The sequence below is a fragment of the Hyla sarda genome, chromosome 9 (genome assembly GCF_029499605.1).
Source record: "Hyla sarda isolate aHylSar1 chromosome 9, aHylSar1.hap1, whole genome shotgun sequence".
Classification (NCBI taxonomy): Eukaryota; Metazoa; Chordata; class Amphibia; order Anura; family Hylidae; genus Hyla; species Hyla sarda.
The window spans coordinates 79729192-79753385 of NC_079197.1; the positions used below are offsets into that span (position 1 = coordinate 79729192).

At 43.2% G+C, this 24194-nt stretch overlaps 1 protein-coding gene across 3 annotated transcripts in view; it reads left to right on the forward strand.

Moving 5' to 3' along the window:
* ATRX (ATRX chromatin remodeler) overlaps nt 1-24194 on the forward strand; it is a 252284-nt gene that overhangs the window by 61550 nt on the left and 166540 nt on the right. For all 3 annotated transcript variants that reach the window (XM_056540843.1, XM_056540841.1, XM_056540842.1), the window contains one exon: nt 15851-15970. In XM_056540843.1, coding sequence (XP_056396818.1) covers nt 15851-15970 — 120 coding nt within the window. The remainder of the gene's footprint in view (nt 1-15850; nt 15971-24194) is intronic.

The window sequence follows — 24194 nt, forward strand, 5'->3', positions numbered from 1 at the left end:
CACCTCATAATTTTTTTTCCCACTATGGGGTGAACATTGGGAGTTCTTCCCATTCTTTTGGTCGCAAGGTCTTTTACTCTGTAATCCCACCCTAATTGGTTTTTCTCTGATTGGCAGCTGCAAGCTGCAAAAAGCCTCAGAGAAAAACTTCCTGAGTTTGGTCTCCTGCCAGGCCGGGAGGAGACCAATCTCACTGTATTAATTGTGGCAGGGAACAGAACAGAGCCACCTAATTTTTTCGATTACATTTTAAACATATTTTTGTTTTTTTTTATTTTTTAAGCAAGTGAATGGGAAAGAGTCTAATTACACATGGAACACTGTATTAAGTTTTATTTGGTGACCGGTATTGAATCAATACTATAAGTACATACATGCATACAATCCGGAGTGGCTAAGTGGAGACATGTTTACACGCTTTTGCTGTGTTTTAACAGGAAATGCCCGAAATTGCTGTGAAAATGCTTTTTTACTGCGATTTGCATAATAGTGGTAAATTTGATCAATCTCCACAGTGGCCTTCTAAAAGTTGCAAAACTGCAACTCCCAGCCAACACTGGTTGGGAACTACTGAGCTAGAGTCTGTTTCCTAACTTGATTCCAACCCGTGTGCCTCAAGCTGTTGCAAAACTAAAACTCACAGGATGCACTGACAGACCTTACATGCTGGGAGTTGTAGTTTTGAAACAGCTGGAGGCACATGGGTTGAAACCACTGAGCTAGTCTTTCCTAACTCAGTGGTTTCCCACCAGTGTGCCTACAGCAAAACTGCAACTCCCAGCATGTACAGTCTGTCAGAGCATTCTGGGAGTTATAGTTTAGCAACAGCTGAAGATTGGGGATGCCCCCCCCCCCCCCCAAATATGTAAATGTACAGGCAAATTTTCAGCTGCAGTTCAAACTCCCAGCAGAATACTCATGGTGAACCCCCGCCTGTGTGAATGTACTCTAAAAACACTACATTACATACACACCCTTACACGTCCCACCCACCCCCACCCCCTCCACAAATATAAGTGAAAAAGTCTTACGGTAGTGCTTCCTAAATGGAGCATCCAGCTGTTGCAAAACAACAACTCCCAGTATTGCCCGACATCCATTGACTGTCCTGACAGGCAGGGAGTTTTGAAACAGCTGGAGGCACCCTGTTTGGGAAACACTGCCGTAGGGTTTTGGTGGGGACAAGCGCCATCCTTGCATCCGGGCTTGCCCCTATTGCAAATTTCTAATTTAGGCCTTAAATGCGCATGCATGGCACTATCTCTCTTCAGAGCCCTGTTGTATTTCAAGGCAACAGTTTAGGGCCACATATGGGGTATTTCAGTACTCAGAAGAAATTGCGTTACATATTTTGGGGGGGATTTTTCTCCTTTTATCCCTTATGAAAAGGAAAAGTTGGGGGCTACACCAGCATATGTTCGTGTTAAAAATAGTATTTTTTCTTACACTAACATGCTGGTGTTACCCCATACTTTTCATTTTCACAAGAGGTAAAAGGGGAAGAAAAGACCCCCAAAATTTGTAACAAAATTTCTCCTGAGTACGGAAATACCCCATATGTGGACGTAAAATGCTCTGCGGATGCACAACAAGGCTCAGGAGTGAGTGCCATGTAGATTTGGGGCCTAAATTGGTGATTTGCACAGGGGTAGCTGATAGTTGCAGCAGTTATGGCATGAACGCAAAAAAAACACACGGGACCCCATTTTGGAAACTACATGTCTTAAGGAACGTAACAAGGGGTATAGTGAGCCTAAACACCCCACAGGTCTTTGACGAATTTTTGTTAAAGTTGCACATGGCCCCCTCCCCCTTACATGCTGGTGTTACCCCAGGGGTAATGGGAAAAAGCCTCCCAAAATTTGTAACACAATTTCTTCTGAGTAAGGAAATACCCCATATGTGGATGTAAAGTGCTCTGCGGGTGAACTGCAGGGCTCAGAAGAGAAGGAGCCCCATTTGGCTTTTGGAACAAGAATTAGGCTGAAATTGAAGGCCATGTGCGTTGACAAAGCCCCCATGGTGCCAGAACACTGGACCCCCAATATGTGACCCCATTTTAGAAACTACACCCCTCATAGAATGTAACAAGGGGTACAGTGAGCATTTACACCCCACAGGTGTCTGACAGATCTTTGGAACAGTGGGCTGTGCAAATGAAGAAAAATTTAATTCTATCTCCAAAAGCCATAGATGCTTCTTCTCTACTGAGCATTGTAGTTCGCCCGCAGAGCACCTTATATACACATATGAGGTATTTTCATACTAAGGAGAAAAAGCCCCCAAAAATTTGTAACCCCATTTCTTCTGTTACCCCTTGTGAAAATGAAAAATTTGGGGCAACACCAGCATTTTATTGAAAATTTTATTTATTTTTTTACATCCCACTGAAATGAAAGTTCGTCAATCACCTGTGGGATGTTAAGGCTCACTTTCCTTGATGGGTGTAGTTTCCAAAATGGTGTGCTATGTGTTTTATTGTCCCCTGTTCTGGCATCATGGGGGCTTCCTAAATGCGACATGGGCCCCCCCAAAACATTTTAGCAAAATTCGCTCTCCAAAAGCCCATTGTTGCTCCTTCCCTGCTGAGCCTTCTACTGCACCCACAGAGCACTTTACATCCACATATGAGGTGTTTCCTTACTCAAGAGAAAATGAATTACATGTTTTGGGGGGCCTTTTTTTTTTTTTTTTTACCTTTTACCCCTTGTAAAAAAAAAAAAAAAAAAAATGGGGCTACAATAACATGTTAGTGTAAAAAATGGAGATTTTGATTTTTCTCCATTTTGCTGCTATTCCCGTGAAACACCTAAAGCGATAACAAACTTCTTGAATGTCATTTTGAATACTTTGAGGGTTGCAGTTTTCATAATGGGGTCCATTAAAGGGGATTTCCAACATAAACACCCTCATATTCACTTCAAAACTTAACTGGTCCCCGAAAATTCAGATTTTGAAATTTTCGTGAATATGTGGAAAATTGCTGCTGTACTTTGAAGCCCTCTGATGTCTTCAAAAAGTTAAAAACATGTCAACTTTATGATGCAAACATAAAGTAGACATATTGTATATGTGGATCAATATATAATTTATTTGGTATGTATATTTTCCTTACAAGCAGAGAGCTTCAAAGCTAGAAAAATGAAAAAATTTTCAAATTTTTCATGAAATTTTAGCATTTTTCACCAAGAAATGATGCAAGGATCGACGAAAATTCACCACTAACATAAAGTAGAATGTCACGAAAAAAATTCTCAATCAAATATATAAGTAAAAGCATCCTAGAGTTAAATAAAATAAAATATTTCTTGGATAACTGCTTTATCAACTGGCACCCGAAATTAAACAGATTTGTATATCACTTCTATTAAAAAATCGTAATCGTTTCATTACTTATGAGCTTCTGAAGTGGAGTTGTTCATTTCTGTCTGAGGCTGGGTTCACACTACGTTTTGTCCCATACGGGAGCGCATACGGCAGGAGGGAGCTAAAAGCTCGCGCTCCCGTATGTGACCGTATGCGCTCCCGTATGCCATTCACTTCAATGAGCCGACCGGAGTGAAACGTTCGGTCCGGTCGGCTCATTTTTGCGCCGTATGCGCTTTTACAACCGGACCTAAAACCGTGGTTGACCACGGTTTTAGGTCCGGTTGTAAAAGCGCATACGGCGCAAAAATGAGCCGACCGGACCGAACGTTTCACTCCGGTCGGCTCATTGAAGTGAATGGCATACGGGAGCGCATACGGTTACATACGGGAGCGCGAGGTTTTAGCTCCCTCCTGCCGTATGCGCTCCCGTATGGGACAAAACGTAGTGTGAACCCACCCTAAGTGCTCCTTGATGACACCTGTCTCGGGAACTGTCCAGAGTAGAAGCAAATCCCCATAGCAAACCTCTTCTACTCTGCAGTTCCCGAGACAAGCAGAGATGTCAGCAGAGAGCACTGTTGCCAGACAGAAAAGAGAAACCCGGCTTAAACATCTGATGATTATTGGAAGGAGTAAGATTTTTTTTTTTTAATAGAAGTAATTTACAAATCTGTAACTTTCTTGCGCCAGTTGATATAGTTTTTTTTCCTGGAGTACCCCCTTTAACTCCTTAAGGACCAGGCCCATTTACACCTTAAGGACCAGGCTAATTTTTTTGTTTTAGTTTTTCCCGCCTCCGTTTTTTCCTCCTCGCCTTCTAAAATCCATAACTCTTTTTATATTTCCATCTACAGACCCATATAAGGGCTTTTTTGCGTGACCAATTGAACTTTGTACTGAAACATCTCATTTTACCATAAAATGTACGGCGAACTCCCCCCAAATTTTTTTTTTTTTTTTAGGGAGTAAATTTAAATGAAAACTACAATTTTGCACCTTTTTTGGAGGGTTTCGTTTTCACACTGTACAATGTACGGTAAAAAGGACGTGTCCTTTATTCTGTGGATCAATACGATTAAAATGATACCCATGGCCAGATACTTTTATATTTTTGTACCGCTTAAAAAAAATCTAAAACTTTTGTACAAAATCAGCAATCTAAAATCCACCTAATTTTGGCCACCTATAACTTTTTTTCATTTTCCTGTATATAGGGCGGTATGAGGGCTCATTATTTGCGCTGTCATCTGTACTTTTTGATACTACATTTGCATATATAAAACTTCTAGACAACTAATATATTTTTTTTTTTGGAATAAAATGTAACAAAAATTCCAAAAATGCTGTGTTTTTTTTTTTTTTTTTTACGTTTACGCCGTTCACCGTACGGGATCATTAGCATTATTTATTGATAGTTCGGACATTTACGCATGCGGCGATACCAAATATGTTTATTAAAATAAAATAAAAAAATTGGTTTTACTCTTTTTGGGGGTAAAATGGGGAAAAACTGACAATTTTCACTTTTATTGGAGGAGGGGATTTTAAATTTTTAAATTTTTTTATTTTTACATTTTTTTAAACTTTCTTTTTCACACTTATTTCCCCATCGGGGACTATCTCTGTAGCAATCATTTGATTGCTAATACTGTTCAGTGCTATGCATAGGGCTTAGCAGTGATCTTATGCTCGGGTCTGCTCGATCGCAGACCAGAGCAGGAGACGGACAGACGGTGGCAGGTGAGGGGACCTCCGTCCGCCTCTAGAGATAATCAGAGCACTGCCGGCTATCCGATCATCTATTTTAACTTGTGCATTACCGCAGATGCCCTGATCTGTACTGATCACAGCATCTGAGGGGTTAATGGCAGACATCCGCGCAATTGGCATTACCGGAGGGTCCCTGGCTGCTAACAGCCGGAACCTGCGGTCATACACAGGACGTATATGTACGTCCTGGTGCGCGAAGTACTGCCAAACCAGGACGTACATTTCCGTCCGTGGTAGTTAAGGGCTTTATGCATAAAGTAATTGAGGTCAGATTTGAAAAAAAAAAATGCTCCCTTCCTTAGGGTCATAATGGGCTCCGTCCCCAAGGGGTTAAAATCCTCACAGCAGGTAAGTTTGTGCTCTGGAATTTTGCTACAATATATGGATTTAAAAAAATTAAAAAAAAATCTGGCTTTTACTGTATTTGTTGCAGATTTTTTTGCTCAAATTCCATGCATACATTTGCAGCAAATATTCTACCTGTGACACCACCCTAAAGGTAGAACATGTTTGACCTTCTTAACCTGTTAAGGACCCAGGGCGTACCTGTACATCCTTAGTCCGCTCCCATGCTATAACGCGGGGCCATGGCGTCATAGTGGGTCGGGCCCGTGGCTAATAGCGCGCGGCATTGATCGCGGTGCCGTGCGCTATTAACCCAAAATCGTGGCATCCCGAACAGCTTACAAGACAGCCGGAGGATCCCTTCCTGCCTCCATGCTGTCCGATCGCCGAATGACTGCTCAGTGCCTGAGATCCAGGCATGAGCAGTCAAGCGGCAGAATCGTCGATCAGTGGTTTCATATGAGAAACCACTGATCAATGTAAAAGATGTGTGCAGTGTTAGGTCCCTATAGGAGCTATAACACTGCAAAAAAAATAGTGGAAAAAAGTCAAAAATCATTTAACACCTCCCCTAATAAAAGTTTGAATCACCCCCCTTTTCCCATTAAAAAAAAAAAAAAAACTGTAAATACAAATAAATGTGGTATCGCCACATGTGGAAATGTCCGAATTATAAAAATATATCGTTAATTAAACCGCACGGTCAATGGCGTACGCTCAAAAAAAATTCCAAAGTCCAAAATAGTGCATTTTTGGTCACTTTTTATATCATGAAAAAATGAATAAAAAGCGATCAAGAAGTCCTATCAATGCAAAAATGTTACCGCTAAAAACTTCAGATCACGGCGCAAAAAAATGAGCCCTCATACCACACAATAGGTGGAAATATAAAAAAGTTATAGGGGTCAGCAGATGACAATTTTAAACGTATAAATTGTCCTGCATGTAGTTATGATTTTTTCCAGAAGTACGACAAAATCAAACCTACATAAGTAGGGTATCATTTTAATCGTACGGACCTACAGAATAAAGAGGTGTCATTTTTTACCGAAAAATGTACTACGTAGAAGCAGAAGCCCCCAAAATTACAAAATGGCGTTTTTTTTTTTTGTCTCAACAAAATTTTTCTTTCCGTTTCGCCGTAGATTTCTGTGTAAAATGACTGACATCTTTACAAAGTAGAATTGGTGGCGGAAAAAATAAGCCATCATATGGATTTATAGGTGCAAATTTGAAAGAGTTATGATTTCTTAAAGGTAAGAAGGAAAAAACTAAAATGCAAAAGGGAAAACCCCCGGGTCTTTAAGGGGTTAAAGGAGTACTCCAGCTAAGAACTGTTATGTGCCATCTTCCCCAGGTTTCGGGCATATAAAACAGCAAACTGGAGTTGCTTGCTGCTGTACAAGTCCTAATGTAATGTCTTTGTTCTTTTTGCCAGTGGTCAACGTGTCACCGTATTACGACTAATTCCACAAGCATTAGATTTTTTTTCTCATGTAGATCTGGCAAGAATGCATGTGCTATATGTATATTTTGTTTCAGCTTTACTGTTGGTCCTACCACTTCACTTACACATTCTTAATATATCGAGCAGATATATAATATACACTGCTCAAAAAATAAAGGGAACACTTAAACAACACAATGTAACTCCAAGTCAATCACACTTCTGTGAAATTACACTGTCCACTCAGGAAGCAACACTGATTGACAATCAATTGTACATGCTGTTGTGCAAATGGAACAGACAACAGTTGGAAATTATGGGCAATTAGCAAGCCCCCCCCCCAATAAAGGAATGGTTCTGCAGGTGGTGACCACAGACCACTTCTCAGTTCCTATGCCTCCTTGCTGATTTGGTCACTTTTGAATGCTGGTGGTGCTTTCACTCTAGTGGTAGCATGAGAGGGAGTCTATAACCCACACAAGTGGCTCAGGTAGTGCAGCTCATCCAGGATGGCACACAGGGCTCAAGTCCTGCAGGAACACATAGGAACTGAATTCTTGCACTTTTTCCACAGCAGGAACACTGTTCCCATTAGCAGAACCAGCCCTTGAGTGGAAATCTTGGGTGCGTTCCCAGCCCAACACCGTGCAGAATGTTTGCCATTTGCCAGAGAACACAAAGATTGGCAAATTTGCCACTGGCGCCCTTTGCTCTTCACAGGTGAAAGCAGGTCCACACAGAGCACATGTGACAGTCTGGAGATGCCGTGGAGAACGTTCTGCTGCCTGCAACACCCTCCAGCATGACCGGTTTGGCGGTGGTTCAGTAACGGTGGTGGGGGGGGGGGGGGCATTACTTTGGGGGGCCGCACAGCCCTCCATGTACTTGCCAGAGGAAGCCTGACTGCCATTAGGAGATTGTGAGACCATATGCTGGTGTAGTTGGCCCTGGGTTCCTCCTAATGCAAGACAATGCTTGACCTCATGATTGGAGTGTGTCAGCAGTTCCTGCAAGAGGAAGGCATTGATGCTATGGACCGGCCCGCCCGTTCCCCAGACCTGAATACAATTGAGCACATATGGGATGGGACATCATGTCTCGCTCCATCCACCGCCACGTTGCACCACAGACTGTCCACGAGTTAGTAACCTAGTTCATAAGGTTGAAAAAAGACCAGAGTCCATCTCGTTCAACCTATATCTCTAATGAGTCCCTACTGAGTTGATCCAGAGGAAGGAAAAAAAACTCATACTAGAGGTAAAATTCTTTCCCGACTCCAAATATGGCAGTCAGAATAAATCCCTGGATCAACGTTTTGTCCCTATAATTATAATTTACATAACCAGCAATGTTCTTACACTCCAAAAATGCATCCAGACCCCTTTTTAAATTCTTTTACAGAGTTCCCCATGACCACCTCCTCCGGGAGAGAATTCCACAGTCTCACTGCTCCTATAGTAAAGAACCCCCATCTGTGCTGGTGTAGAAACCTTCTTTCCTCTAAACGGAGAGGATGCCGCCTTGTTATAGATACAGTCCTGGGTATAAATAGATCATGGGAGAGATCTCTGTTCTGTCCCATGATATATTTATACATAGTTATTAGGTCTCCCCTAAGCCTTCTTTTTTCTAAACTAAATAACCCTAATTGTGATAATCTTTCTGGGTACTGTAGTCCTCCCATTCCCCGTATTACCCTGGTTGCCCGTCTTTGAACCCTCTCCAACTCCACTGTATCTTTCTTGTACACTGGTGCCCAGTACTGTACACAGTATTCTATGTGGTCTGACTAGTGATTGTGTACAGCGGTAGAATTATTTCCTTGTCGTGGGCATCTATGCCCCTATTGATGCACCCCATGATTTGCCTTGGCAGCAGCTGCCCGACACTGGTCACTACAGCTAAATTTACTGTTAACTAAGACTCCCAAGTCCTTTTCCACTTCAGTCGTCCCAAGTGTGCTACCATTTAATACATAATCCCAGGCCAGATTTTTCCTCCCCATGTACATTACCTAACATTTATCAGTGTTGAACCTCATCTGCCACTTCCCAGCCCAAGTCCCCACCTATCCAGATCCATTTGTAACAGTGCCCTGTCCTCTATTGTGTTTACCACTTTACAGAGTTTAGTATCAGCTGCAAAGATTGTTGCTTTACTATTCAACCCCTCTACAAGGTCCTTAATGAATATATTAAATAGGACAGGACCCAAGACTGACCCCTGTGGTACCCCACTAGTAACAGTCACCCAATCAGAATAAGTACCATTAATAACCACCCTCTGTTTCCTATCACTGAGCCAGTTACTTACCCACTTACACACATTCTCCCCCAGCCCAATCCTTCTCGTTTTATGCACCAACCGTTTGTTGCACCGTATCGAATGCTTTGTAAAAATCCAGATATACGACATCCAGCGATTCCCCCTGGTCCAGTCTGGAGCTCACCTCCTCATAAAAGCTGATCAGGTTAGTTTGACAAGACCGGTCCCTCATAAAACCATGCTGATGTGGAGTTTTATTTGTATCAAGATATTCCAAAATAGCATCTCTTAGAAAACCCTCAAACAATTTACATACAACAGAGGTTAAACTAACAGGCCTATAATTACCTTTTGTCCCCTTTTTAAATATTGGCACCACATTTGCCATGCGCCAGTCCTGGGGAACAGTCCCTGTTACTATAGAGTCCATGAATATTAAAAATAGAGGTCTGTCAATTACATTACTTAATTCCTTTAGAACACGGGGGTGAATGCCATCTGGACCTGGTGATGTCTATTTGGATTTTTTGTAGGCGACACTGTACAGGGGCGTGGAAATAAAAAAAAAAAAAAAAAAAAAAAAAAAAAAAAAAACTACTTGTCCAAGGGACTAAAGCTGAACACAATCTACTTGTCCCTCAAGAAAATCCACTTGTCCTGGTAGATGAAATAATTTCAACCAAAATAGTCTGATCCCCCCCACTAGACCACCAGGGATGGATATAAGATTCCTTTAGACACTGCTGACAGTGGTGATCTAATGGTTTAATAGGTGATCGCAGTATGCCAGGTTATTAGCAGAGGGAGAGCTGTAGCTCCTCTTACCCCCGAGACAAGCCCAGAAAAGTCTACATGTAACTTTTTGATCACCTTATAAAAAATTTCTCATATGAAGTGACCAAAAATGAGCAATTCTGGACTATTATTTACTTTTACACCGTTCACCATACAGTTTAATTAACATCATATTTTAATAGTCTGGACATTTCCACATGCAGCGATACCAATTATGTTTATTTTTGTACATTATTTTTATTTAAAGAAAATTGAAAACTTTTATTAGGAAAGGGGCTTATTCACATATATACGCACTTTTTAAAATATTTTAATCACTTTTTTTTCAGTCTTCATAGGGACTTATGTGTTACTGGGGGGGGGGGGTGTTCTGCTTCTCCAGTTTATATGGTGCATTTTGTGTCAGAAAATGCTGGAAGTTGCATTTAGTTACTAGATAACTACAACTCCCAGCATGCCCTGATACAGCCTATGGTTGTGTGGGTGTTGCAGCATGTTGCATTGTATAGTACAGTTAAGGTTAAGGTGTAACATGCTGGGAGTTGTAGTTTTGGTTTGTGTCAGCTGCAGAGCCATATTCTGTGTCAAGGAATACTGGGAATTACAGTTAGTAACTACAACACCCAGCATGCCCTGATACAGCCTATGGCTCTGCAGCTGACCCGAACCAAAACTACAACTCCCAGCATGTTACACTTTATAGTTCTACAGTTTAGGTTATGGTCCAACATGCTGGGAGTTGTAGTTTTGGTTCAGGCGTGTTTGTGTGCATCCGTGGGGCTCTTGGTTGGCGGGTGAGTATGAAGGGTGGGATTCTGGGGGTGCAATTTAGTGCGGGTGCCACTAAAAATAAATAAAATTAGATGGCACAACTGCCCTAATGCCCGTCTGCTCCTATACAAAACATTCATGCATACACATATCATACATGCACCAGCCACTGCCCCCATATATACACACACACACACACACACACACACACACACACACACACACACACACACACACACCACTGCCCCCCCCCACATCATACATTACATACACACATACACTCGCACCATACATATACACCATACATATGCACACATCATACATAGGCCTGCTGCTGCTGCCCCCCCACATATCATACATTACATACACATCACACATAGACATCATACACACATACACTCACACCATACATATCCACCAGTGTTTCCCAACCAGGGTGCCTCCAGCTGTTGCAAAATTACAACTCCCAGCATGCCCACTGATATACACCATACATATGCACACATCATACATACATACACCTGCCGCTGCCCCCCCCCCCCCCCCCCCCCAATCATACATTACATACACATCACACATACACTCACACCATACATATACAACCACCCTTCCTGCCACCGCCTGCATTCTCGGCCTCCTCACCTGATCCGGCCATGAGTGGACATCAGAGCTGTAGTCACCGCCGGTGTGAGGTGAGATTTCCGTCCTCCCCCTCACCCCCCCTGCTCTGTTTTCCTCGTGCAAACAAGCAACCTCCCCGTGGTGGATTAGGTCCTGTCTAGACAGAGCAGGGGAGGGGGAGGGATAGAGCTGTGTGCGGGGGATGGAGCTGTGCACGGAGCTGTCTACGTCCTTTCTCTCACCCTGCTGTGTCTTCTTAGCTCCGTCCATCCTCCGGGAGGGGAGATAAGGGGGCTCTGCAGTCAGCTGGAGGCTGCCGCCCCCTCCATACACTCTGAGCGCCGGTGTGAGGTGTAAACTTGCATCCGCTCCTGCGCCTCACACCGACATTAAAGAAAAATAAGAGGGAAGTCTGTCTCTCCCTGCTAGCCCGATACAGGGCTAAATCTATGAACCATTCACCTGCCCGGCGCCCAAAACTACTTGTCCCGGGCGTCGGGCTATAGGATTTCCACATCCCTGCTGTACTTCTTCCCTGGTTAGACAGGTGACCTGTACTGAGTTTACCTTTATCACACTGTATTTCACCTGACATTTCATTTTCCTCGGTGAATACAGTGGAGAAGATTATATTTTCTTTTTCCTGATCCCCGTTTATAATTTCTTCTTTATCATTTTTAACCTCTTAAGGACTCAGGGCGTACCTGTATGCCCTCAGCCCAGTCCTGGTGTGAAAAACGGGGTCACGCCGTGACCCCGCATCACACCGGGTCTGTCCAGGCAGCTAGTGATAGCCAGGACCCTGGGCTAACAGCGTGCGGCACAGATCGTTGCGCCGCGTGCTGTTAACCCTTCAGACGCGGCGATCAAAGTTGATCGCCGTGTCTGAAAACGAAAGTAAACGCTTCCCGGCAGCTCAGTCGGGCTGATCGGGACATTGCGATAAAATCGTGATGCTCCAATCAGCTTGGACGCTGACGGAGGTCTCCTTACCTTACTCCGCGGCGTCCGATCGGGGTTTGATTGCTCCAAGCCTGAACTACAGGCTTGAGCAATTGAGCCCCTATCTCGCTGATCGGTGCAAAGCTATGGCTTTGCAGGGATCAGCATAAGAGATCAGTGTGTGCAATGCTATAGCTCCCTATGGGAGCTATAGCACTGCAAAAAAAGTGGGAAAAAAAGTTAACAAAGGTCATTTAACTCCTTCCCTAATAAGTTTGAATCGCCCCCCTTTTCCCATAAAAAAAACTGTAAATAAAAATTAACATGTGGTATCGCCGCGTGCGTAAATGTCCTAACTATAAAATTATATCATTAATTAAACCGCACGGTCAATGGTGTACGCGCAAAAAAGTCCAAAATAGCGTATTTTTGGTCACTTTTTATATCATAAAAAAATGAATAAAAAGCGGTCAAAAAGTCTGATCAACACAAAAATTGTACCGATAAAAACTTCAGAACACGGCGCAAAAAATTAGCCCTCATACCCGGAAAATAGTTACAGGGGTCAGAAGATGACAATTTTAAACGTATAAATTTTCCTGCATGTAGTTTTTTTTTTTTTTTCAGAAGCGCAACAAAATCAAACCAATATAAGGCTGGGTTCACACTACGTTTTCTCCTATACGGGAGCGCATACGGCAGGGGGGAGCTAAAACCTTGCGCTCCCGTATGCCTTCGTATGCGCTCCCGTATGTCATTCATTTCAATGAGCCGGCCGGAGTGAAACGTTCGGTCGGCTCATTTTTGCGCCGTATGCGCTTTTACAACTGGACCTCAAACCGTGGTTGACAACAGTTTTAGGTCCGGTTGTAAAAGCGCATACAGCACAAAAATGAGCCGACCGGACCGAACGTTTCACTCCGGCCGGCTCATTGAAATGAATGACATACGGGAGCGCATACGAAGGCATACGGGAGCGCGAGGTTTTACCTCCCCCCTGCCGTATGCGCTCCCGTATGGGAGAAAACGTAGTGTGAACCCATCCTAAGTAGGGTATCATTTTAACCGTATGGACCTACAGAATAAAGATAAGGTGTCACTTTGACCAAAAAATGCACAGCGTAGAAACGGAAGCCCCCAAAAGGTACAAATGAAATTTTTTTCTTCAATTTTGTCGCACAATGTTTTTTTTTTCCGTTTCGCCGTGGATTGTTTGGTAAAATGACTCACTGCAAAGTAGAATTGGTGGCGCAAAAATAAGCCATCATATGGATTTTTAGGCGCAAAATTGAAAGCATTATGATTTTTAGAAGGTGATGAGGAAAAAATGAAAATGCAAAAGCGGAAAAACGCTGAGTCTTTAAGGGGTTAAAGGGCCTACACTTTCATTTTTAACCCTTTTGCTATTTATTTAGTTAAAAAACATTTGGGGGTTAGTTTTACTCTTTGGCAATGAGTCTTTCTGTCTCTATTTTTGCGGCTTTTATCAGTTTTTTTTTTTTGGTTTTTTTTTACATGTCTTACATTTTTCTCTATAGCTTTTTAATGCTTCTTCACTGCTGTCCTGTTGTTTTGGTAGTTTAAATGCTTTATTTTTGTTAATTATTGCCCTCTTAATATTTTTATTCATCCATATTAGTTTTCTTTTATTTCTGACCCTTTTATTCCCATAAGGTATATACATCTTACAGTGAGAAATTAAGATATTTTTAAGTCTCCCATTTAGTGTTAGTATTGTTCTTTTTGAAGACATTATCCCATTTTATATTGTTAAGGGTTTCTCTGAGTTGGTCAAACTTTGCCTTCCTAAAGTTCATTGTTTTTGTGGCCCCTCGAGAGATTCCCTTATTGAAGAAAAAGTTATAATGTATTATATTATGATCACTATTTCCTAGGTGTCCATCTACTTGCACTTAAGTTACTCTGTCAGGTCGGTTGGTTAATAAGTCTAGTAGGGCGCCCTCTCTGGTCGGGCCCAGCACCATTTGGGACAGATAATTGTCTTTAGTTATAGTCAGAAACCTGTTTCCTTTATGAGATTCACAGGTCTCAGTCTCCCAGTTTATGTCAGGATAGTTAAAGTCCCCCATTATTATCACATCATTTTGATTTGCTGCCTTGTTTATGTACCTCATTAATTGATCTTCTGCCTCTTCCAGTATGTTTGGTGGCTTATAGAAAACCCCTATCAGAATTTTATTTTTATCTCCATATATTTCTACCCATAATGCCTCCACATTATCATTTCCCTCCCATATATCCTCCCACAGTGCGGCCTTTAGACTGGACTTTACATAAAGACAGACTCCTCCCCCTTTCTGTTTTGTCCGATCCTTCCTGAATAGACTATAACACTGTATGTTGACCGCCCAGTCACAGGTATCGTCCAACCAAGTCTCTGTTATACCCACTATGTCATAATGCTCCTCAGACATCAACCACTCCAGTTAATCAGTTTTATTGGTCAGACTTCTGGCATTAGTCAACATGCAATTCAATGGCATATGGTTTTTCTTCCTTTGAAGCCTATCCCTATTAGCTATTCTAACCCCTCCCTCCGCTCCACCCCCAGGTACATTAATAAGTCCCCCCTCTCTATCAACACTATCTTCCCCCTCTATGTTGTAGGTTCCCTCCCCCCAGTCCCTAGTTGGCGGATGCTTTAGTCCAGGTCTGGGAGGACATCCCTCAGGAGACCATCCGCCACCTCATCAGGAGCATGCCCAGTCATTGCAGGGAGGTCATACAGGCACATGGAGGCGCCACACACACTACTGAGCCTTATTTTGACTTGTTTTAAGGACATTATATCAAAGTTGGATGAGCCTGTAGTGTGGTTTTCCACTTTGATTTTGAGTGTAACTCCATATCCAGACCTCCATGGGTTGATACATTTGATATAATTAGTTCATTCAGATCTAGGATGTGTATCTTAGTGTTCCCTTTATTTTTTTTTGGGCAGTGTGTATAATTTGCAGCAGTTCTAACCCAAGTCAATTCAACTAAAGGGGGGTCACTGAAGTGGTTACTGCCCCAAAGTCACACTTCTGCCCTAGGCAGAGGCCCATGGGTGCCTAAAGGCAAATACAGCCCTGGCTACTTTAGTCCACCTGTGAATGATTGACAGCTTTCTCCTAATGGTCTGTGTATAGGACCTGTCAATCGTATGTGGGTGGACAGTGTCAGTGACAGTGGAGTTATTGCTGGCAGTTTTGGTGTAAGTGCTTATAAATTACACTACAGCCTCAGAGACAGACCAAAAAAACAGCAGCTCTAAGCAATTTCTATCAATCTTCTCTAAACCGCCTCATAGTCTTACAATGGGGCTGTCTGGAGAAGCTGCACTGAGATCACTATGAGCCAGGGAGTGAGCACTTGTCCCCACTTGCTCAGATCAATGGGGGCGCTCAACACTTTGACCCTGAACAGTAAAAACTTTTAACATGTCGGTCTCTGAAGTTGGAAAACATAATGGAATAAATATTTTGGCAATATGCATTTTAACATGCGCTGTAATTGTTTCAGGTACTGTAGTTGTACAACCAGAGCCAGTTCTTAATGAAGACAAAGATGATTTTAAAGGACCAGAATTCCGAAATCGCAGTAAAGTTAAACCTGATCTGTCGATGCCCAAGAAACGCCCAGGTAAAAATTTATGAATTCTACAAAAATTTGCAGCTTTTTTTTGTGCAATCACAATTATATATCAATTATGTGCAATTATATATCAACTGGCTCCAGAAAGTTACAGATTTGTAAATTACTTCTATTAAAAAAATCTTAATCCTTTCAGTACTTTTGAGCTGCTGAAGTTGAGTTGTTTGTTTCTGTCGAAGTACTCTCTGATACCTGTCTTGGGAACGGTCCTGAGTGGAAGCAAATCCCCATACAAACCTCTTCTACTCTGTTCAGTTCCCCAGACAAGCAGAGATGTCAGCAGAGAGCACTGTTGCCAGACAGAAAAGAGAAACTCCACCAGCTGATAATTATTGGAAGGATTAAGATTTTTTTTTTATTGAAGTGATATACAAATCTGTTCAACTTTGGAGCCAGTTGATAAATAAAATAAAAATTTTTTTCTTGGAATTCCCCTCTTAACCACTTAAGGACCAATGACGTCCCAGGACATCATGGCGTTTTCCGGTCCCTGCCGCGTGTCGGGCAGAGATCGGTAGCGAATGCCTGCTGAAATGCTTCAGCAGGCATCCAGGGCAAACGACGAGGGGGGAAATCGCCCTTGCGATCTGTGGCGATACCGGGCTGATCGGGTCTCTGGACCCGACCACCTGGTAATTTTGCATGATCCCGGTTGTCACAGACAGCCAGGACCATGCTGTAGGCTAGGAGCGGGGTTGGAAGCCTGCCACCTCCGCCTATCCCCTGCGATCCGTCTGTTTCTTCCTCCTGCCCTGCCCGGCCCCTAAAAGTCCGGAGAGGACGGGAGGAAGACCGGAGGACGCGACGGGGGAGTGCTGGGGCCCGGCCCCGGTACTTACCTTGTCCCTGAAGACCCAGATTCCGGCAATGAAGGCGGCGGCGACAGGTGAGTTCCTCTTCAGCCGCGGTCGGGCCCTTTACAGCGATGCACGTCGCCGTAAAGCGACATGCATTGCTGTATTGGGACCCTGTATACTACAACTCCCAGCATGCCCAGAAGGCCCTTGGCGTCTGGGCATGCTGGGAATTGCAGTTTTGCAACATCTGGAGTTCAGCAGTTTTGGGACCACTGTGCCCTTCCAGATGTTGCAAAACTACACATCCTCAGCATGCCCTTACTGTCCAGGCATGCTGGGAGTTGTAGTTCTGTAACATCTGGCCCTTCAGATGTTGCAGAACTACAACTCCCAGCATGTCTGAACAATTTTGGCTTACTGGGAGTTGTAGTTTTGCAACATCTGGAAGGGCATAGAATGTGAACCACTGTATTAATGGTCTGCAAACTGTAGTCCTCCAGATGTTGCAAAACTACAACTCCAAGCATGCTGGGAGTTGTAGTTCGGCAACATCTGGCTCTAAAGATTTTGCCGAACTACTACTTCCAGCATGCCTGAGAATGTTTGGGAGTTGTGGTTTTGCAACGACTGGAGGCACACTGGTTGGGAAACATTGTCTGTTTCCTAACTCATTGTTTCCCAACCCGTGTGCCTCCAGCTGTAGCAAAACTATAACTACCAGCATGCACTGATAGGCAGGGGGCTTACAGTGAGTATCAGGCTGCAAGTTTGCGATGCAGCAAATTTTGCGCGGCAGCTCAAACTCGCAGCGGGAAACTCGCTGTAATCCTCCGTCCGTGTGACTGTACCCTAAAAACACTACACTAACACAAAATAAAATAAAAAGTAAAAAAAACTACATATACACATACCCCTACACAGCCCCCCTCCCCTCCCCAATAAAAATGAAAAACGTCTGGTACACCACTGTTTTCAAAATGGAGCCTCCAAACAACTCCCAGTATTGCCAGACAGCCGTTGACTGTCCAGGCATGCTGGGAGTTTTACAACAGCTGGAGGAACAGTGTTAGGGGTATTCTATGACAGTGATTCCCAATGTCCACCCCTATGCAAATCCCTAATTCAGGCCTCAAATTCGCATGGCGCTCTCACTTTGGAGCCCTGTCGTATTTCAAGGCAACAGTTTAGGGTCACATATGGGGTATCACCGTACTTGTGAGAAATGGCCTAACAAATTTTCGGGGGCTTTTTCTCCTTTCACCCCTTATGAAAAGGTGTAGTTGGGGTCTACACCAGCAATGTTAGTGTAAAAAAATAAATTTTTTACACTAACATGCTGGTGTTGCCCTATACTTTTCATTTTGACAACAGGTAAAAGGGGGGGAAAAGCCCCCCCCAAAATTTTGTAATGCAATTTCTCCCGACTACGGAGATGCCCCATATGTGGGCGCAAAGTGCTCTGGGGGCGCACAACAAGGCCCAGAAGGAAGAGTGCACCATGTACATTTGAGGTGATTTGCACAGGGGTGGCTGATTGTTACAGCGGTTTTGACAAACGCAAAAAAAAAAAAAAACACATGTGACCCCATTTCGGAAACTACACCCCTCACGGAATGTAATGAGGGGTACAGTGAAAATTTACACCCTACTGGTGTCTGACAGATCTTTGGAACAGTGGGCTGTGCAAATTAAAAATTTTGTACAGCCCACTGTTCCAAAGATCTGACAGACACCAGTGGGGGGTTAATGCTCACTGTACCCCTTGTTACGTTCCTCAAGGGGTCTAGTTTCCAAAATGGTATGCCATGTGTATTTTTTTTTTTGCTGTCCTGGCACCATAGGGGCTTCCTAAATGCGACATGCCCCCCGAGCAAAATTTGCTCACAAAAAGCCAAATATGACTCCTTTTCTTCTGAGCATTGTAGTTCGCCCGTAGTGCACTTCAGGTCAACTTATGGGGTACCTCCATACTCAGAAGAGATGGGGTTACAAATTTTGGGGGGTATTTTCTGCTATTAACCCTTGCAAAAAAATTTAAATTTAGGGAGAAACACATTTTAGTGAATTTTTTTTATTTTTTTACATATGCAAAAGTCGTGAAACACCTGTGGGGTATTAAGGCTCACTTTATTCCTTGTTACGTTCCTCAAGGGGTCTAGTTTCCAAAATGGTATGCCATGTGTTTTTTTTTTTCCTGTTCTGGCACCATAGGGGCTTCCTAAATGCAGCATGCCCCCCAAAAACCATTTCAGAAAAATGTACTCTCCAAAATCCCCTTGTCACTCCTTCGCTTCTGAGCCCTCTACTGTGCCCGCCGAACACTTTACATAGACATATGAGGTATGTGCTTACTCAAGAGAAATTGGGCTACAAAAAGTATACATTTCCTCCTTTTACCCCTTGTAAAAATTCAAAAATTGGGTCTACAAGAACATGCGAGTGTAAAAAATGAAGATAGGGAATTTTCTCCTTCACTTTGCTGCTATTCCTGTGAAACACCTAAAGGGTTAAAACACTTACTAAATGTCATTTTGAATACTTTGTGGGGTGCAGTTTTTATAATGGGGTCATTTGTGGGGTATTTCTAATATGAAGACCCTTCAAATCCACTTCAAACCTGAACTGGTCCCAGAAAAATTGTGATTTGGGAAATTTTGTGAAAATTGGAAAATTGCTGCTGAACTTTGAAGCCCTCTGGTGTCTTCCAAAAGTAAAAACTTGTCAATTTTATGATGCAAACATAAAGTGAACATATTGTATATGTGAATAAAAAAAAAATTGTATTTGGAATATCCATTTTCCTTACAAGCAGAGAGCTTCAAAGTTAGAAAAATGCAAAATTTTAAATTTTTTTCATCAAATTTTGGAATTTTTCACTAAGAAACGATGCAAGTATCGACAAAATTTTACCAATAACATAAAGTAGAATATGTCACGAAAAAACTATCTCGGAATCAGAATGATAGGTAAAAGCATCCCAGAGTTATTAATGTTTAAAGTGACAGTGGTCAGATGTTCAAAAAACGCTCTGATCCTTAAAGGACAAGTCTCACAGTAAACAATTGCTCAGCTTTTAGTGCAGAAGGTAAAGTTATATAGGTTTGTAAATCACTTCCATTACCAATGCTGCTTAGAAACCAGCTTTATCTGCATTCTTCTGTCTGACAGGAAATTCAGCTGTTCCAGGTTTTCATGACTTTCGACCCCCTATTCAGGCTGTTATCAGCAGCATCCAGGGGCCGTGACGTGACAATTACCCAGAAAACCCCTGTGCTGCAGAGAGCTCCCTGAGCTCGGCCTTAGCCCCTCCCATCTGATGAATATTCACACTGTCCTCCCTCTGTTCTGCAGTGATTGGCTGAGCAGCACTGCCTATATGCCGGCTGATTCAGATCATAGTTCTCTCCCCTCTCCTTGCTAATGTTTTTACACTGATAACGGAGGAGAGGGGGAAGGGGAGGGAGCTGCCAGCGTAGGGCTGTCACACTGAGAATGGAGGGGAGGGAGAGTAGAATTGTCACACTGAGCACTGGGGAGAGAGGAGTGCAGGGCAGAGGAGGGGGGAGGTGATTGTGCCACTGTAAAGCTGTTTCATTGAGAGGAGGAGGGGGAGGGAGTGATTTTACAGTGTAAAACTGCAGCTTCAACTCCAGGGTCCCTCTCTCTGACCACTGAGATTACATTTTGTTTCCTCGTGGCCACCCTGCTGTATAGGGCTATGATTGGAGCTCAGTGTTATGTGGGAGTGAGGTAGCAGAGCTGTGGGAGTGACTAACATAAGTTAGGGGTGGTAACAAGCTCCCTGCTCAGGCAGCTGAGAGCAGGAAATGTGAGCAGTGCATGCAGGGAAATGTAGTCTTTGAGATCACAGGCAGAGCCACCAAAACCAGGAAGTAACTGCAATTTATGAGCTGAATAGCCGGTGAATGGGGGCCGGAAAAAAAATCACAAACATGTCAGAGAGGTGGTAGGTGAATATACTATGGAATGGCTAGGTATTTTTTTTTTCTTTGCTGCATGGGATATCTTCTTTAAGGGGTTAAAGGGGTACTCCGCCCCTAGACATCTTATCCCCTATAAGATGTCAGATCGCCGCAGTCCCGCTGCTGGGGCCGCCCGGGATTGCCGCTGCGGCACCCCGCTGTCATTACGGCACAGAGCGAGTTCGCTCTGCACGTAATGACGGGCAGTACAGGGGCCGGAGCATCGTTGCATCATGGCTCCGCCCCTCGTGACGTCACAGACCACCCCCCGTATTAAGTCTATGGGAGGGGGCGTGGCGGTTGTCACGCCCCTGCCATAGACTTGTATTAAGGGGGCGGCCGTGATGTCATGACGTCACGCTGCTCCGTCCCCTGTATCGCCCGTCATTACGCACAGAGCGAACTCGCTCTGTGCAGTAATGACAGCGGGGTGCCACAGCGGCAATCCCGAGGGTCCCCAGCAGCGGGACCGCGGCGATCTGACCTCTTATCCCCTATCCTTTGGATAGGTGATAGGATGTCTAGGGGCGGATTACCCCTTTAAATGGGCACTGTCAGATATTAAAACTTTTGATATGTTGTAAAGCATACAAAACCAATAGGCTTTGCAATTGCTTTCATTAAAAAAAAAAAAAAAATCTGTATTTCATACTGAAAAAGCCAGTCAAAGAACTGCCCTCCCCCCCCCCCCCCCCCCCCACCTCCTGGGATACATACTAGACCTGCTTGTCATCACCTAAGTCATGGACCCACTTCATAATTGACAGGTCTGCAGGTCTAATGCTGCTGGTTGCTGCTCTTGTGGAGAGAAAGGGGGTAGGGGCAGAAGCACAGGCTTCCTCACGGTCTGCTGTGTGAAGAAAAGGGGGGAGGGGCAGCACAGACTGAATGGAGGATTTCTTTATTTAAAAAGTCTGTGTGTGTGTGTGTAATATATATATATGTATATATATATATATTATATGTGCGTGTATGTGTGTGTGTGTATATATATATTATTATGCTTGAAAATGGCTCCATAGAAGCAGAAATGTTGCTTCACTGAAGATGAGAAAATAAACCACTTTATATCTTTTTTGGAGTGCAGCATCCTTGGCGTTTTTTCTATCTGAATGGACTCTAATCACGTTTGGGTGCTGGCACCACAGTTATATTTTTAAGAGTGCTGCAATCATTTTTCTATTTGGTATCATATGTGTGTGTTACAGGGGGGCTAAAATCATTTGCTTCCAGCTGTTGCAAAACTACAACTCCCAGCATGCCTGCAAAGCCAAATGATGTGTGGGCATACTGGGAGTTGTGGTATTGCAACAAGTGAAGGAACACAGCCACAGCAAAACTGCTCAAAATCAGTTTTACCAATCATATGCCTCCAGCTGTTGCAAAACTACAACTAATAGGATGTGTGGGCATTCTGGGAGCTGTAGTTTTGAAAAAGCTGTAGGCACACAGGGAGAGATTTATCAAAACCTGTGCAAAGCAAAAGTTGCCCATAGCAACCAATCAGCTTGTTTCTTTCATTTTCCAGAGGCCTTGTTAAAAATAAAAGCAGCAAGCTGATTGGTTGCTATGGGCAACTGGGATACTTTTCCTCTGGACAGGTTTTGATAAATCTCCCCCACAGTGTGTGTGTGTGTGTGTGTGTGTGTGCGTGTGTGTGTGTGTGTGTATAGAAAGGAAAGGGTTACCGCTCCCAGAGCAGTGAGGGAGAGGGAGTGGTTATCACGTTGAGGGCCCGCCCCCCTGCTGTAAATGAAAAATACTTTCACTTTGCAATCACTCCAAGTAAATAAAGGGAATTCTAAGAAAAATATTGGTCACAGACACATAAAGATTACATGTATATGATCAGGATGAGATACTGAGCAACATATAACAGTTTTGTGTTTTTTGGGTGATCTGACAGGTACGCTTTAAGGCTGTAATACAGTAGCAGCAAAATGCATAAAATACATTTTAGAAAATCTAATAAACCATGTCCACAGACTGGAGGTTTCCCAGCTGTAAATTGGCTAACCGTTTTACTTATTGAGTTGAATGGGTTATACAGTAAAATAGACAACTCACTGGGTTTGTTGCACATTCTGACTATTACCTGCGGATTCACTGCAAAATCCTCAAGTCCAGGAGAGAATAATGCAAATATTTCAAGGATAATAATACACTAATATTCAGGCATAGCATTATACAGTGAATACAGTCTTTATGGGGTCCTAAACATTTTTTGTCTCAAAATTTTTTATATAAAAGCTCCTCCCCTAATAGAAAAATGAAATGGACATATTTGATATGCTCACGTGTGTAATTGTCCAAACTATTAACCCCTTAACGACGCAGGACGTATATTTACGTCCTGCGCCGGCTCCCGCGATATGAAGCGGGATCGCACCGAGATCCCTTATCTTATCGCGTCGGTCCTGGCGCTAATCAACGGCTGGGACCCGCGGCTAATACCACACATCGCCGATCGCGGCGATGTGCGGTATTAACCCTTTAGAAGCGGCGGTCAAAGCTGACCGCCGCTTCTAAAGTGAAACTGAAAGTATCCCGGCTGCTCAGTCGGGCTGTTCGGGACCGCCGCGGTGAAATCGCGGTGTCCCGAACAGCTGATCGGACACCGGGAGGGCTCTTACCTGCCTCCTCGGTGTCCGATCGACGAATGACTGCTCCGTGCCTGAGATCCAGGCAGGAGCAGTCAAGCGCCGATAATGCTGATCACAGGCGTGTTAATACACGCCTGTGATCAGGATGAGAGATCAGTGTGTGCAGTGTTATAGGTCCCTATGGGACCTATAACACTGCAAAAAAAATGTAAAAAAAAAGTGTTAATAAAGGTCATTTAACCCCTTCCCTAATAAAAGTTTGAATCACCCCCCTTTTCCCATAAAAAAATAAAACAGTGTAAAAAAAAAATAAATAAACATATGTGGTATCGCCGCGTGCGTAAATGTCCGAACTATAAAAATATATAATTAATTAAGCCGTATGGTCAATGGCGTACGCGCAAAAAAATTCCAAAGTCCAAAAAACCGTATTTTGGTCACTTTTTATAACATTAAAAAATGAATAAAAAGTGATAAAGTCAGATCAAAACAAAAATCATACCGATAAAAACTTCAGATCACGGCGCAAAAAATGAGTCCTCATACTGCCCCGTACGTGGAAAAATAAAAAAGTTATAGGGGTCAGAAGATGACATTTTTAAACGTATAAATTTTCTTGCATGTAGTTATGATTTTTTCCAGAAGTCCGACAAAATCAAACCTATAGAAGTAGGGTATCATTTTAACCGTATGGAGCTACAGAATAATGTTAAGGTGTAATTTTTACCGAAATATGCACTGCGTAGAAACGGAAGCCCCCAAAAGTTCCAAATTGGCGTTTTTTTCGATTTTGACGCACAATGATTTTTTTTTCCGTTTCGCCGTGCAT